We start from the raw sequence: 16,586 nt of genomic DNA, 5'->3' as shown, positions 1-16,586 counted from the left end.
TCATGTTCAAGCCACTACCTATTGAACTTTACGTGATCAATCTAAAATAACAACAATATTTGAGGTTATGTTGGGCTCATCATCTCCTGATAAGATGGCAATGCCACTTTCTTCGAACAATGAAGACTTGGTAAGAATCAAGTCTATTGTCTTTCTTTTCATGAGCTTAGAATTTCAAGTGCTACTCACAAGACATTGAATCCTTACTTATTTGCTTATGATACTTAGTTACACTATTAGCCATCTTTCCTTAACTATTTGGTTGTGTCGTCTTCACAAGCTCAATCTCAAACGTGGCAAAATATGAGGTTGATTGTCAAGGTTATAAGAAGTCAATATCAAAGATATATGCATTATTGAAAAAACATGAGGAGGTGTGGAAAATAGCGGAGAATGCAAATGTGAAGTTGAAAGAGATATCGAGTGCCTTAAAAAAGAAATATTTAGATTTGCAAGAGATGTTAAAGGGCACATTGAAAGAAATTATAGGTATTTAGGAATTAGAGATGTCTAATAAGTCAGCCCGCTCATTTTGGCTTGTACATTATGCCTTGTCTAGTTGGGAACAAAACTATATGCAAAGTTGATGAAACCACTCTCATATGGTGAATCCAACTATACCCTAAAATGATGTTGGATGAAGAGGCATCCACGGCTAGTTTATGTATTTTTAATAATTTAAAATTTTGGTTTTTAAAACGGTATCAATCACCTAGTTTATGTAAAAATAAAATGCTTCCAAATATAAGAAGTATTTTTACTCATTTCAAAATCACTCCAATAGGATTGTGAGCCATTAAAGCATCAAAATAAAAAATGATTGATTTTACCTTTTTAATTCTTAAAAACTTTTCATCGAACAAAATGATTGATTTCCTATGTATCATCTTATAAATTATAACATTAAAAAAAAATGATTGGTAATTAAAATATATCAATTATTAATATCTTATTCATGTAAATAGAGAAAATCCATCATCTTAACACAAATGTTGAATCAATACTTTCCAAAAGTTTTGATATTTCGCATTCAATATTGGAACAAAATTTAAATCATTGGACGACAATATAAATAATTGAAGTGAGATTCAAAAAATAAGATTAAGGTGGTGTTTGTTTTTTTACTTAATTATAAATAGAACTTTAATAGTTAATAGTGTTAAATATTATGTTATTTTTTTGTGGTATTTTATTTCTATTAAGTATTAAAAAGTAAATAAAAACCAATATGTTATTTTTTCTATTTAGAAAAAACTATATATTTTGGTTTTTTCTATTTAGTAAAAATTTTATAATAAGTTATAAAAAAATAAAAATAAATAAACAACCTAAATTCTTAAAATAAATTGCTTACTGACAAAAGCCAAAAAAACAAACACCACCTAAAATATAAATAAATTAGATTAAGATATAAGAAAAAAAATTAATTAGACCTAAATGCATATGTGATACAACTTGATCATTATTTTCGATAGCTACATTTTTTTACAGCGAAACTTAACCCAAATATATTTTGACCTTGTTTATTAATAATTTTTTCTTATTAATTGTTATTATTATTATTTATTGATACTTCATCAAACATGCACTTTAGTAGCGATTTACAATTCCATTTATAAGAGTTATTTTTCTTTTTTTTAAAAAAACTTTTTGTCTAATTTTTTTCTTTTAAAAATATGCTTTAAAAATTGTTTTTTTTTTTTTTTTTTTTTTTTTTTAAGTTTCACTAATTGAGATTTATTTAATTTTTTTATTTATGGTGCCATTTTTAATTTATAAAATAAATGATGGTTGTAATTATTAAATGCGGGCACTGGGTATTTAAAAACTTAGTATCGTCTTGAAATCGAATCAAATCAAAAGAGATTGGGAGAGACAGGGTTCGAGAAAAATCAATGGCAGCAGCCGCAACAGCGTCGGTCGTGCCGGCGAACAGAGGCGGTCGTCGGAACGGCGCCGTCGACGATGAGAAGCTGGTGTTCGAGACCACGGAGGGTGTGGAGCCCATCATGAGCTTCGACCAGATGGGAATCAAGGACGATCTCCTTCGGGGCATCTACGCCTACGGCTTCGAGAAGCCCTCCGCCATTCAGCAGAGAGCGGTCTTGCCCATCATTCAGGGCCGCGACGTCATCGCTCAGGCCCAGTCCGGTACCGGAAAAACCTCCATGATTGCTCTCACCGTTTGCCAGATGGTCGACACTTCCAACCGAGAGTACGTGGTTTCTCCATGCCTTGATATTCTGTTTCTCGTGTTTTAATTTTGATTTGTTTTGCTTTCTGGGTTTTTAGGGTTTCAGTTTTGAAACCCTAGCAGGGTTTTGTTTTGGGATTTCAAACCAGAGAATATGTTTTCACGGAAAATAATGAAACACCAGTCTGAAAATCCTATTATTATTAAGTTATTTTCTCTTCAGGTCTTCGTTTTGGAGTTTTAAAAACCCTAATTTCTGTTCTCGTGTGTTTTTTTTTTCCCTTTTTTTACAATTTTGTTTTTTCAGGTTATTTTAGGGTTTCGGTTCTGAAATCATAGATTAATTACACTATAAGGTTGAAACTAGAGATTATGTTTCCTTCATAAAAACTGAACGCCTATCTGAAAATCCTATTTTTGATTCTTTTTTGCTTTTTGCCTCATTGCTCTATATTGTGTTTTCTATGTAGGATTTTGTGTTTCCAAGCCCTAATTGAGGTGTCTAAATCTTCTTAAAGGGGAAAAGGACAGCAGATGAAAAAAAACAAAACTTGAAATTAAGTAGGAAAGATGCCCTTGAGACCTGGCTCAGGTAGTAAAGGGTTGGGGGGGGGGGGGGGGGGGGTGGTTGTTTGCAGGAGGTTCAGGGTTAAGTTGGGGAAAAAAAGAAGAAAAAAAAAAAGATTAGGAAACATGTTTTCTGAGACATTCAAAAAATTGTTTTCTAAATCATTTCAGGGTCATTTTTAGAGAACCTAAAATATTGTTTTGCATGTTTTTAATTATGTAAATGTTTTACTGATAGATGTAATGAAATTGTAAATTGGACTAGTATGATGTGAGGTTCTTAATTTTTTCAGGGTCCAAGCATTGATCCTATCGCCCACAAGGGAACTTGCATCTCAGACAGAGAAAGTGATTCTGGCCATTGGGGATTTCATAAATATACAAGCCCATGCATGTATTGGAGGCAAAAGTGTAGGTGAAGATATTAGAAAACTAGAATATGGCGTTCACATTGTGTCTGGAACTCCTGGAAGAGTGTGCGACATGATCAAGAGGAGAACATTGCGTACTAGAGCTATTAAACTATTAGTTCTTGTGAGTTGTGGTCCTTAACCTTTAACTATTATAATTCTTTTCATTTATATTTTAGGGTTTAACTTTGATTTTCCTAATTCTACCCTAGGATGAATCTGATGAGATGTTGAGCAGAGGTTTCAAGGACCAAATTTATGATGTTTACAGATATCTTCCACCAGAGCTTCAGGTACTCTTCTTCTATCTTTGTCTCTCTTCTGCATTATGTATGGCTGGCATCTGACTTCTTTATGAAGCTTGTTCATGGTTCACTGGGTCATTTAGATAATTCCTCTCAGCATTTTCATTTTTTGGGGTTTTTGATTCTGAATGAATATTATTTGCCTCTTCCTCTTTGTACAGTGAATTGATTTTTATTTGTTACAAGTTATGGAAAATGAACCCTCAATCTTTGTTGCTTACATGATATTTTGGGCAATAATATTGATATTGTTCCTATATTTTGTTCTTTCATCTATGTACTTGAGATTTGAGGTCTCGTTATGTATTAATTTTCTTTTTTGGTGTGTGACCCTGTATGTGGTTGATTGGCATTGGATTAGGCATGTAGAGGTTAATGAGAGTTTCATCCTCAATTCACTATATTACCTTTAAAATAGAAACAACAAATCCTGCTGATGTGATTGGAGAACAATCCCATTTCCCTATGTCTATGCCATTGTTCAGAACATGCTGTCCATTTGCTTACAAATATTATATCAGCAAAGCATAGATGGCGCTAGTTGGCTGTTAAATGTAATCTTTTATGGTGCAGAATTGGGTTTCTAAATTTATGATTTTTTCATATAGGTTGTCTTGATTTCTGCTACCCTTCCAAATGAAATTTTGGAGATAACGAACAAATTTATGACAGATCCTGTAAGGATCCTTGTGAAACGTGATGAGTTGACTCTAGAGGTAAATACTATTTCTGCTTTATGTAAGATGCCTTCAAAAGTGACTTCAGCTTTTGATGCCAGTTTCCTTTTCTTTTGTTTCTCTACGATGACAGGGTATAAAGCAATTTTTTGTTGCCGTAGAAAGAGAAGAGTGGAAGTTTGACACTTTATGTGATCTTTATGATACTCTTACTATCACTCAAGCTGTTATTTTCTGCAACACGAAACGAAAGGTAATGGGTGATGAAAAGTTCTTATCTTAATAGTACGTTGGATGGTAGATATCCACTTTACATTGAATGCACAAATTTGAGACCAAATTTCATATTTGATCTGGACTTGTAGGTATACACACACGCACACTCAAAATGGTGGTATATACAACTTTGATTCAATAGTTTTTCATTGCTGATATCTATAAGAAAGCGTATATCAATTTGATGAGAAAGTAAATGTCAATATGCCTACTGAACATATCCCCACATTAAATAAGCTGCAAATTTGGGTTTGTATTTTAAGCTGCAAATTTAGTCATTCCCATTTAGCAAACCAAGCAGCTGCATAGTATGGATTTAGACAAGTTCAGTAGTTGCATAATTTTAAAAGGTACAAGGCGCACCTAGGGTGCAAAAGTCTTTTAAAGCTTAAGCACAAGGTGCGACGCAAGGCGTGTGCCTGAGTGAAGTGAAATGCAAGCATATCAATTTTATAAAATATAATTTAAAATCTAATCCAATCAATTAAAAATTTAAGATTCCAAACATTTAAAAGAAGCATTCAATAACAAAGTACTGAAGTTATATAAATTTTAATATACAATTAGAAATTTGAAGAATAAAAGTGTTTAAAAAGGAAAAGTAAAGTAGATAAAGCGAGCCTCTTCAACAAGGCACATGTCTTGGAAAACCAGGTGCTATGCCTAGAAAGTGGTTGTGTCTTGTGCTTAGGTGTGCTTAAAGCATGCCTTTTAAAAGTATGAGTAGTTGAATGGGCAATCGGGGCATCCATCTGATGCCTCTTTTTGAGAGTTTCCCTTGGTTTTATAGTCTCAAATTAGGCCATTTTACATGATTTATAGACAATCTTTGAACTTCTACATTTACCGGATGTTTATGAGGAGAGAAAATATTTTGCTTCCTCTCGACTCTTGATTTGAATTTTGTCTCATGGAAATGGGGATAAAATGGTGGAGCAGACAGATTTCCTCAGTTTTCACCACCTTAGCTTTCATTCGTATCCCAGGTCCCAGTCTATGGATTTATTTTAATTTCTTTATATTGTTGGTACAGGTGGATTGGCTAACTGAGAAGATGCGCAGTAATAACTTTACCGTCTCATCAATGCATGGAGACATGCCTCAGAAGGAGAGAGATGCTATAATGGCAGAGTTCCGTTCTGGTACTACCCGTGTGCTGATCACAACAGACGTCTGGGCTCGTGGGCTTGATGTTCAACAGGCAAGTCATGTTTTTCTCAGTTTTATTTCTTTATTTACCATAGGAATTTTGTTTTATGTTCTTCTATTAACTTCTGAAAAGCTAAAATAATGTAAAACAGTAAAAGGCTAGATTTTGATTGTTGCTGCTATGATTTGGTAAATTTGTCTTCACTTCTTTGGTTGGGTATATTTGACTTCAACAAGGAGTTTTGCCCAGCTATATCTAATTGATCAGTCCTATTTGTTGTTTGAAAACAAAATTATTAGAAATGCATGCATGATTGCATGTTGCAAATACATGACACACTGGCCAGTTGATCCTGGTAGATACAATTAGAAGAGAAACTATATTTGGTTTCGTACTTAGTAATACTGAAACCAAGGAGCTGTAGTGTTTATTCTGGAGGGCACACTCCAGAAGACCTAACCATGTTAGGTTGTATAGATAAGGGGCACAAATCCTAAGATTTATCTTGTTGGACATTGAAGGAGTTTGATATTCCATTTTGGTATTAGGTTCAGTGTCAAGCAAGATCTGTGTTGGGGAAAACATACTTCATTCCCCTGCTTGGTTTGATAAAATGGCTAAATGGCTAAGATACGAGGAAGCCCCAATCCATCTTCTAATTCAAAAAATATCCTTCTGATATTTTGTTGCTTTTTTTTTTTTATAAAAAATATTCTATGAAGGCCAAACTGCCTCCTCTCTTTTGCTTTCCACAGAAGTTGCACCCTTGCTGGGCAGAGTGTTTCCTTTTTCTGTTTTGTTGTTCAAGAGTTTCTTTTTGCAGTTTTCCTTTTTTTTTTTTCTTTTCCTGTGGGATGCAGAACCCAGATCACGATGTCATTGAGACAAACCCCTTTTTGATATGATAGACATGAAGTTTGGCGAAAATGTGCGGCATAAGTTAATGATTTGTATTATTTTGGACCATTGTGAGGGAGAGAAATAGGAGAGCTTTTAAAAGACAGATCACGATGTCTTGTATATTTTTTTGAAATGGGTCAGAGTGTCTTTAGGTGACTGCTCCTTGTCCATGATGGACTTTGTGGAGTGGTTAGGTTCTAAGTGAGCCATGGTGTTCGATTTTTGTGTACCCCTTGCCTTGGTTTTTGGCCTTTTGGCGTTCTTGTATACATTGAGCATATTTTTTAGGTACTTTTAAAACAATTGATATTTTACCCATCAAAAAAAAAAAAAAAAAAAAACAATCTTTTATATGGTGAACCAAACATGCCCAGTGTAAATTAGAGTTTAAGCCAGTTATGCATGGTGAACCATGAGTATGTCATGTTGTAATATCCAAGACATATCTAAAAAGAAAGGAAAAAAAAAACCTAGTGCAGTCATTGAGAGATGATCTTGTAAATAAAACTGTCAATTGGATATTATGACATCTGTGCTAGCCCAATGACTCTGGATGTGCATAGCACACAACTATTTAATATAGCTGTTTCATATGTGCATGCACTTAAGCATGCATAACCACAATAAAGCACCAATTACATATTGACTTATAAAAAAAGGCATGAAAATATATATCATGTGTTTATGCTTCTCTTTTGAAATGTTATAACTTTCTTGTTTGACAAGTTCTCATACTTTCCATCGTTGCAGGTTTCCCTGGTGATTAATTATGACCTTCCAAATAATCGAGAGCTTTACATTCATCGTATTGGTCGTTCTGGTCGGTTTGGACGCAAGGTATTTCTCCTGTTATGTGATTTAGGAAACTTTAGATAGTGCTTGGCTGGGAAGCATTTTTTAATCTCTAATATGAAAATAAAGTTCCAATTTTTTAGCAGTGAAAATGTCTTTTGTTAGATTAATGAGATTTTTTTTTTCTTGCGTTTGTTTTTGTTTTGAATATGAAGCAAAAACTTGGTATGCATCATGTAGTGTCTACTTTGTTTGGTAACATTAAACAAGAACTTAGTTGGCATTTGTGCATCCATCATCCCGTTTGATCCTAGCCTAGTATTTTCCACTATATTTGAGTTGTTATAATGTCAAAATCTCATTGACATCTCTTTTAATGATATAAAATCTATTACGGTGTAAATGATTCTTAGAGATATTTGAATAATAAAAACTAACAATGCAAGTTATGGTTCAGTATATGTCAATTGTCATGTTGGCAAATTGAGTAGGAAGTATGCTTTTCATGTGAGAGGAATATAAATTAGAATTTCAGTAGAAATTGAATATAGCTCATATATATTTCTGTGCTGGTGTATTTAACATGAAATATGACTTGTATGTGTATTAAACTTATTGGGCTCAGGACTTCTAATGGGTTGTGTTGAAATGTTGAATCGTGATTGTTTCACAATTGATGGCCAATCATGGAAATGGTTTTTGATGGTGTGTGTGTGTGCAGGGTGTTGCAATCAACTTTGTCAAAACCGATGATATCAAGATTCTAAGAGACATAGAGCAGTACTACAGTACCCAGATTGACGAAATGCCAATGAATGTGGCCGATCTGATTTAAGGAGTCTCCTGGCCATTTTGGCCAAGCAGGGAATGTAGGTTGTGACTTTGCGATTGCTCGACTAGTGCTGGTTTTTTCTCTTGGGTAGTAGTTTGTATACTATACTGGCTTTGGCTTTTGGCTTTTTCCTGGGTGATAGATTGTACACTATTGGGTCGCAGATTGAAGGTTTTTTCTGTCTCTGGGTTTTTGGGTTTTTGTAATGAGAGTGGTTTCAATTAAAGATTTTCTGTGGATGACATTATTTTTATAATTTTTTATGAGACCAAATGCCCTCACCACGGTGCCCTATGACCTTGATGTTTTAGGTAACTTGGTCCAATTTGGATTGAAGATGTTATGTATTTTCTTGAACCTTAATATCTAACATTGGACAAAAGTTTAGGATTGACACTGTTTCAAAAAAAAAAATTAGGAATATGCCTCAAGCTGAAGGTTATAATTTATCCTAATTTTTAAAATTAATATCCAACTTTTGAGCTGTGACTTGGTAGTTTTATGACCATCGCATGTGCTTCAGCTTTACTATTTGTGATTGTACAATTCCAACTTCTATCTATATTTGTATCCGGTCGGCCACTCCCACTAATTGGGAGGGGAAAAATGGAAAGAGAAAGATATAGAAAATAAAGAAGCTAACTCCATTCCTACTGCAAGGTGATGTTATATACACATCGTTCGTTATGAGGAGATGTTAAATATACATTGTCGAGTCTCATTTATATGGATTTTTACTTAAGACTCAATAGTCAGGATGAGGTATCCATTTGGTGACTTATTATCTTCTTTTTTTATGGTTGTCACAATTTGGATGAAAGCTCAAATTTTGTGCGAGTCAAAGCCCAAGTGGACTAGCTGGGCTCGTGCGATTAACAAATTTGAAAACAATCCCCTTAGAGAGACTACTTGAGAACAATGAATTGAGGGGCAAAAAAGCCATTAAAAGAACCATTGCCCAGCTCAAAACCATACAATAAAATCTGGGACCAGTTGATAGATGGTCATCTCTGAGGATTTTATCAAAGAACTGCAACAAAATGGAAACAGTATTTGCTTCATACTGGGGTTTGATTTATTTTCATCATCTAATTACTTTCATAAGCAAAAGCTGATCATCCTCAGTCCTGAACTTCTGGCTTCTTTGAACTTGATTTAAGGTACCATCCCAGACCACCCAGAATAGCTGCGGTACCAGCTAAAACTGCATAGTTCCGATGTTTGTCAGTGGATACTCCAGCAGTTGAGGAGGCTGGGCCACTAGGATTAGCATCGGTCACTGTCTCACCTGAGCTGGTCACTGGTTTCTCTTCTGGCTTAGGGCCCTGAGAACATTTAATCCATCAAGCATTGGGTTAGCAACATCAAACATAAATATAGTGACATACACGGATGGCTAAATGGAGATTCAATCAGTGAACAACTCAATGGATATTCTATGTTAACAGTAGGACTACAACCTTAAAACAATATGAATCTGAAGCTTAATAGGGCAAGTTAAATCAGCCGAATTTTGGGATAATGGTTTTTATAGCAAGCAATACATTCACAAACCACATGGCCTAGCGTCTTAGGTGTTGAATGTCAATAAGAATACTTCTATATACACTTGAAGGATAATATGGGATAAATTGGTGCTCCATGTTTATACTTATGTCTATTTACAGGTTCCCATGCAATGCCAGAAATATCCTCTTGACAAATTACAAAGCTTCAAAAAGCTCGAATCTTCTTTGAATGGTTAGAACCCATTAAATGTCCAAAATAGATCAACAAAGTGTGGGGGGATCATACCTTTCGTGCAAGCTTCTCTAATTTCTCTTGCTCAGCTTTCTGCAGTGATACAACTAAGTTAATACAATTGTAACATCATTATGGCAAATGAAATAGAATAAAAAATGAAGATACTACATAGCAAAGACACATTCAACTCAAGACAGGTGACACAGAAAATTTTGAAAGTTCGTAACTCGATTGGTTAGTGCACTGCTGACACCATTGAGAGAGAGAATCACTAATTCAAATCTGGCTTTGTGGTTAAATTTATCATGTTCAGTGTGTAGTTTACTGTCAGGTGAGAAGGTCAACATACATACTATGTAATTCACACAGAATCTAATAATACTACTGCAAATATAGTTTCACCAATAAGTTCAGTCTTTCCCATTTACTCCTTACTATTATTCAGACAAAAAGAAGAACATCTATTGCGGTTAATTCCAGATTTACTACTTACAAAGACCAAATAGATATTGATCCGCAGTCAGATCCTACTTCAAAAGCAGGAATACAATATTTGATCAGATTAGCACAACAAAGGTAATATTTGAGGTAACAACTTTGCTGATATGTTTTTGACTCAAATAATTTCTTTTACTAAAATTTTTGTTTATTGATGGCTCAAGTATCACATTACGCCCCTTAAAAGGTAGTTGTCTCACCCGAACTTTGATGTCATTTTCACATCAAAACTTCTCTTTAGTTCCATGCATTTTTTGGACACTTCTGTTGCGCATCACTTGGTCATGAATCTATTTCCTGTCCACGCAGATGTGCTAAGATTTGTTTCCCACAGCTCATATTTGGGAAAGATTTGAAACATATAGCTAGAATTCCTAGGGAGGGCCTGTCCTCATGAGCAATAAGTTTTACATTTCATATTTACTTTTGCATCTTACAGTTGTCATCACATTTTCACAAGAATCATGAGTCACAAAATAATAACAACCTTTGATAATAGTACCAAATCAATTCTCATACATGCAGTCTGAAGATAAAAAAATTAATTTCAAAGAAATACATGAGTACCAACTAGGCTTCAGGTTTATTTGTCATGGTCCTCTTTGATATATATACAAAGAATACACATTCTTTAACACGCACATATGCATTAAATTATCATTCATGTGTAAAAATACTGAAAGTGCGAACACAGAAAATACAAACTTTTTTCATTACAACAATGTCTTAAACCTGGATTTGCAAAAATCAAATGCAAACCAACTTATGTATAATCCCCATTTTTAATAATTACCATTGACTGTGTTTGTATTTGGTGGTCTCCACATACTATCACTTGATATTGTGGGTCAATAAATTGTTGCACCAGGGCAATCTTTATAATCTTTCAAAAGCAAGTGCTTAGCCATGAGATTGGCATAGACTAAAATTAGAACATGTTGGAATTAGTTTAAGAAATTTAAGTTTAGAATCCAAATACAACTTAAGGGGGGTGCAATTTCATAATTCTTGTGCACCAAGACTTCTTTAGGGTATTTTTTTCCCCTTCTAAAAATGTATGGAAAATTAGAGGGATTTCTTATAGGCAATAAAAAAATAAATATTAAAAGCACCTAAGAGGAGAAGCACCAAAGTTAACACGATGTATACAATAGGTGCCTAAGGGCTAACCAAGGAAAGAGTAAACAAAAAAACAAACCCTCTCTCCTTATTTGAAGTTCAATCGATCTATAAAACCTTCCATAGACAGTGAATGACTCTAACCCATTCCCAAAAAAATAGACATAAAATGAGATTTGATTGCTTGGTTCAACTGTAAGGTCTAGAACAAGCACAAGCGAGCAATCTCCAAAACTTTCCAAAAAAATTAGAAATATTAGAGGGATATATCTCACACCTTTTTCCGGTAAGGCAAAGCTCTCAAGAGAGACAAAAATGAAGCTAGCGTTCAGTCATCTGAGTGTCACATGCAACTCTTGCATGTGACCATGCATGTTGTGGCAGATGTAAAAAGCACTTTATACCAACTTGAAGTGGAATGTCATCAACCATACATCAATGTCATGCATTCGGATAAGCATCTCCAACGAAGACTCAAGTTATTAAACTTATATTTGAGTTTCTAATATAAACTTCAATAATATCTTTTTTGGCAATTAACTTTATACTTTGCAGTTAAAATGTTTACACAACATTTAGTGAAGAAATGTTTTAACAAATTGCATGATGCCAAGAAAACATGCTCAAAGCACGTGTAACCAATAAAATTACAGAAACAAAACACCCAAATTCTAAAATGTTAAATGTTGAATTATAATATATCATAACATCTAAAAATCAGCTTTAAGTATCAAACAAGGTGAAAATGCTTTTCCATAATTTCATGAATTGGGAGCCCAAAAAATAGTATTTATTTAAAAGAGAAATAAGAAAGGAAAAGGCTACTTCAACATACAAGAGTTATTAAAACCACAACAAGAGCATGTAATCATAATGAAATATGCTTCTCTACTTATGAGAGACATTAAAATTCAGGTATTCGTTTCAAAAAAAATTAATAAAACATCTTTAAAATAAAACAATGTGCAGATCTATGACCATTTCACTCAAAACACCTGACAAAACATGGACAATCTATTCCCACAAGCAACAAGCTAAAAATGACAACTAATTGTAGTCAATGAAAAACCAAAAGGAAAACCATGGAAATTCTCTGAGGATTAAGTAAAAGTGCAAATCTCTGCCTCATAAATAACATAATTTGTGTGTTCAAGGCCACTGCTTTCCTGGATCATTAACCAAAATGATTTGTCACAGTTTGTCACTTCTCTGTGACAAATCCCAATTTGAAAAGGAGCTATAGAACCAAGAAATTTGACAAAAACCAGTGACCAAACTTCAAAATCCTGAAAAACCAGAAGGAAATGTACTGAAGGAATTTTGGCAGTCACCTTAATGTAGATATTTTCAGCAGCCTTTTCCTCCTCGCCAAGTACTTTGCCGCTGCTCGAGAGCCTTCGAGACACATATCTTGCAGCAATCCGAGTTGCCATGGCAGATGTTACTTTCCCTGTAGATGCCCCCCACCAAAAAAGAAAAGAAAAGAAATTCAACCACTAATTCAATCACTTAATGCAGTATCAGAATACCTCCAAAGTAATCTATATGTTTGTTTTGATAAATAAATGAACATATTAGAAGTGCCAAAAAAACTAGCAAACACTAATCTCTATCTTTCATCGTTTTGACAATTTGCATAAAAATGCTTTGAGGGGATCCTTTTCTACATATATGTGCTTGGTGTTAATGTTTCATCGTGGTAAAATCTACCAAGATAACAAAAGGAAACATATTCACAGATCCTATATGTGGCCCATCCCTTATGTGGGTAAACTACTAAGATTTTGTAGCTTATCAATAAGGAATCCTGCCTGATTCATGATTTCCTTTGACATTTTTATTTCCATTTTTTAATGCATTCTCAAGGGTCAAAATATAGCATCAAATTAATCAGCTGGGCTTCAATGAATAGAATTGTAATTCCAGTCATATTAAGTTTAGAAATACAGCTTTTTTCCCCCCTATTAATCTATGTCCAAAATCCATGGATATGGATCGTTCATATTGTGTATTGCTCTTATATTTTTCTGTATCATGTATATTATTGTACCATATCATGAATCATAGTTTCTTAATAATGTAAAAAAAATATAGGAAAAATATGCAAATATATATTAATTACATATCTATTGGAATAAAGAAGTATGAAGCAACATATAACCAGTTTAATGAAAGATAGCAAGATTCAAAGAGTTAAAACATAGGCAATCATCGAGATCATATACATGAAAACAATAAAATTAGAGTTTTAACAACCTTCAATTTAACAAAGTAAGACACTTAAATACATCAGTTCACCATTTGTGTGGTCTAGAGGTTGCTTGGGAGTTGACTGTTCTTTTTTATTTCACTTCATTGATAGCATATGATCCCAATAACTGCTTTCTCTCTCCTTTTCTAGACTTTTGGCACCCTTTTTATATTCCCAATGTAGTAGGGGTGTGCCCTACCTTTTTTTATTGGCACTTGTTGACACATACCTTTTGTTTGCCTATTTTAAAAAAAAAAAAAAATTGGTTCACAAAATCCAGAAAATAAAACTTTTGAATTTTTAACTATAATTTTTAGTTTCAAAATACAGGTAGTCACATATATACTTATATGTATTGTTGAAATGTACCCTTTTGTGTGCCACCTTCAAAGTTTCAACTTTTAAAGCTCATCATCATTCCCCACCTCCAAGGAAAAAAAATATCAGAAAAAACTAACAATATTAATTTAAAGTTTCCATTCACTGTGATACTCAAGGCTGACATTCAATCATTCAAATAAAATATAACTATATTTGTAACAACTTACAAGAAAAACTAAGTTTTAATCTTTCATGTGTACTTTGATAACATGCAGAAATTCATGTAGGATTATTTCACCTCTCAATTTTATCATCAATTTCTAACCATAAAGCACATTTTCAAAATAGTCAAAGAGCCAGTGTTGTTGTATCATCATATCATAGATTTCATATGTACCATGAGCTACACTTTAAATAAAATAGGTGACTAGTAATATGTATTGTTTTACGAAAAATTGTATAATATTGCTGTACCCTTTTGTGTTGTAAGTTTTTAACATGCTGCCTCTTCCACTATCATAGTATTGTATGCTTAAACAGCTAAATAAACTTCAGATTTTAGAGTGTTCACTTCATTATTCCATACTCTTGCTGTTTTATAGCCCAAACCAAAAGTGGATAAATTCACAAATGCTTTTCTTTTTTCTTAGACAACAAATACTTCATTCATTAATGAATCAAAAGTTTAACAGGGATGACACATCCTTGAAGAGAAGAAAAGTGAAAAAGAAAAAGAGCAAGTCCAAAACAGCAAACTGACCCAAATGCAAAATATAACAAAGACAAATACAAATCTCAAGGGGGGTATATACACACCCCTATAAAGGAATTAGTCATGTGCAAAAGAGACTAATGAAGGCACAGGTACTAAGGGATGGTTCGATAAAAGTAAAATACACTGCAAAGACAATAAAAATATAAAATAAAAACAAAAAAAACATGGGTAGAGCAAATAATAAAAGAACATGGGTAGAGCCAACCACTAGTAGTTTGCATATAAAACCCAGCAGAGTTGAGCAAGCTGAGTTCAGTCGTCATCAGAACATTATATTCAATTACATATAAAGATGATCATCTTGAACAAAAACATGTCATACAATAGAACCCCATCTTGCTTTCTATACAAATGCAGGAATAGGGCAATAGAATTTATTCACAGGAGCAACTTTAAGGGCATGATCAATTGCATGAACAAAAGAAAAAAAAATTGGTAGAACATACAAATCGCTTTACTTTCAGCATTTATTCCATAATTTCATGGGTGTAACCGTTTTTGCTAGACAGTGTTTAATATAGTCTATTTGCCTATCAAAAACTTTAGACAGAAATTTTACAATGAAATCTATAGCATATATAAAAGTACAAAGAGTTTGTAGGCCTTTTTCTTCGCAAGGTACCCCTATTATCAGTTATTTCCCTTCATATTCTACATATTTACTGTTTAACTGTAAAAATCATAATAAATACACCTTAAATATCATAACAAATTCAAGCCAAATTGTTTTTTGATACCATCCTGCAAGATAATGTTCCCTGATTGTTCCTTCTATAAAAATTCTAGCTTAAGCCGTAGTCCAAAATGAAATCCTAGAATTCAAAATATTAAACAATAGCAATGACAAGTTAAAAGCATTCAAAGACAAACCCTAAGCCCAATGTTTGGTTTCCAAGAAAATAGAGCAATTTTTTTTAAAAATTAAAAATTAAAAAATTCCCAGTATCTAAACTAAATCTATTTTTATACAAAGAAAACATTCCCCAATAGCAAAGACCGTTAATCAAACAAAATTTTCAGTCTGAGTTGTAATCGAATCTGGAAATGGTTCCACGGCCGTAAAGAGAAACCCTAAAATTCAAAACTTCCAGCAAGAGCAATCCCAAATTATGGAGCACGCAAAGTGAAATCCGACATTCTGATTGGTTAACAAGAAAATGAAGAAAAATAAAAGAAACCTCTCACCTTCCTTGCTGCCAAAAATCTAAAGCAAAAAAAAAAAATTTAAAAATTAAAACACTCCGATCAACTAAATCAAAGAGTCATATGAGTGTTAGATAAAATGCAATTTTCTGTATTCTCAAGCCATGAAATTTTTCTGATTCAAAATTTTCTATCATTTTCTCATTATTTCTTAGCATCCAAACGATTGTATCTGACCTAGAAGTCGATGGATTGAATTGGAAAACAGAGACTAGAACAGAACCTTGAACTCAGAGATCGACCGAAACGCAGTGTTTGGAGACGATGAAACAGAGACAGGGGCATTGTCTGCTGCACCACGCAATACCTATAGCGGTAAGCGGTGTACCACGTGAGTTGTGTCACGTGATAATGGCTAAGCCTGGGCCGGCCCAATTTCTTGAACTTTTGGGTTGTAACTGGGCCGATTTCTAATTTAGATTCAGCTTTTAATTTTTATAGCTTTTATTTGTATTTTAAACCTATCACTTTTTTAAAACGAGTTTGTATTAATAGAAAAAGTAATTTTCTTTTCACTTTTATCCTAATGGAAAAAATCTTTTTTTCTATATTTCTTTCAACTTTCTTACAATA

General features: G+C 33.5%; 2 protein-coding genes across 5 annotated transcripts; one reads left to right on the top strand and one right to left on the bottom strand.

Annotated features, from left to right (window-relative positions):
• Positions 1–1,807: 1,807 nt before the first annotated feature.
• LOC100255368 (eukaryotic initiation factor 4A-3) lies at positions 1,808–8,384 on the top strand. The gene is made up of 8 exons (XM_002274975.4): positions 1,808–2,215; positions 3,055–3,295; positions 3,384–3,464; positions 4,085–4,192; positions 4,287–4,406; positions 5,463–5,630; positions 7,230–7,316; positions 7,993–8,384. Exons 1-8 carry the CDS (start codon positions 1,896–1,898, stop codon positions 8,104–8,106), a joined length of 1,239 nt encoding a protein of 412 aa, XP_002275011.1. The 5' UTR covers positions 1,808–1,895; the 3' UTR covers positions 8,107–8,384.
• A 642-nt stretch (positions 8,385–9,026) lies between these two features.
• LOC100250197 (uncharacterized) lies at positions 9,027–16,414 on the bottom strand. 4 transcript variants are annotated; one of them, XM_059737668.1, is made up of 5 exons: positions 16,237–16,325; positions 14,084–14,139; positions 12,795–12,913; positions 9,898–9,936; positions 9,027–9,428 (listed from the first exon to the last, which is right to left on the bottom strand). In XM_059737668.1, the coding sequence occupies exons 3-5, from the start codon at positions 12,894–12,896 to the stop codon at positions 9,225–9,227; spliced, it is 345 nt and encodes a 114-aa protein (XP_059593651.1). In that variant the 5' UTR covers positions 12,897–12,913; positions 14,084–14,139; positions 16,237–16,325; the 3' UTR covers positions 9,027–9,224. The 4 variants fall into 4 exon arrangements, with proteins under 4 accessions (XP_059593651.1, XP_002275041.1, XP_019076180.1 ...); XM_002275005.5 differs by lacking the exon at positions 14,084–14,139 and having other exon boundaries at positions 16,237–16,414; XM_019220635.2 differs by lacking the exon at positions 14,084–14,139 and having other exon boundaries at positions 16,191–16,299.
• Positions 16,415–16,586: the final 172 nt, after the last annotated feature.

The sequence above is a fragment of the Vitis vinifera genome, chromosome 6 (assembly GCF_030704535.1).
Source record: "Vitis vinifera cultivar Pinot Noir 40024 chromosome 6, ASM3070453v1".
Lineage (NCBI taxonomy): Eukaryota > Viridiplantae > Streptophyta > Magnoliopsida > Vitales > Vitaceae > Vitis > Vitis vinifera.
This window is presented reverse-complemented; position numbering and strand designations above follow the sequence as displayed.

What these genes read in the sequence shown, in the direction of transcription:
- LOC100255368 (XM_002274975.4), top strand. Translation starts at nt 1,896, where the DNA reads ATGGCAGCAGCCGCAACAGCGTCGGTCGTGCCGGCGAACAGAGGCGGT. An exon ending in GTCGACACTTCCAACCGAGA is followed by an intron (nt 2,216 to 3,054) that starts GTACGTGGTTTC and finishes TAATTTTTTCAG; the next exon opens with GGTCCAAGCATTGATCCTAT. An exon ending in CTATTAAACTATTAGTTCTT is followed by an intron (nt 3,296 to 3,383) that starts GTGAGTTGTGGT and finishes ATTCTACCCTAG; the next exon opens with GATGAATCTGATGAGATGTT.
- LOC100250197 (XM_002275005.5), bottom strand. Translation starts at nt 12,896, where the DNA reads ATGGCAACTCGGATTGCTGCAAGATATGTGTCTCGAAGGCTCTCGAGC. An exon ending in CTGAAAATATCTACATTAAG is followed by an intron (nt 9,937 to 12,794) that starts GTGACTGCCAAA and finishes GTATCACTGCAG; the next exon opens with AAAGCTGAGCAAGAGAAATT. An exon ending in TAGAGAAGCTTGCACGAAAG is followed by an intron (nt 9,429 to 9,897) that starts GTATGATCCCCC and finishes AAATGTTCTCAG; the next exon opens with GGCCCTAAGCCAGAAGAGAA.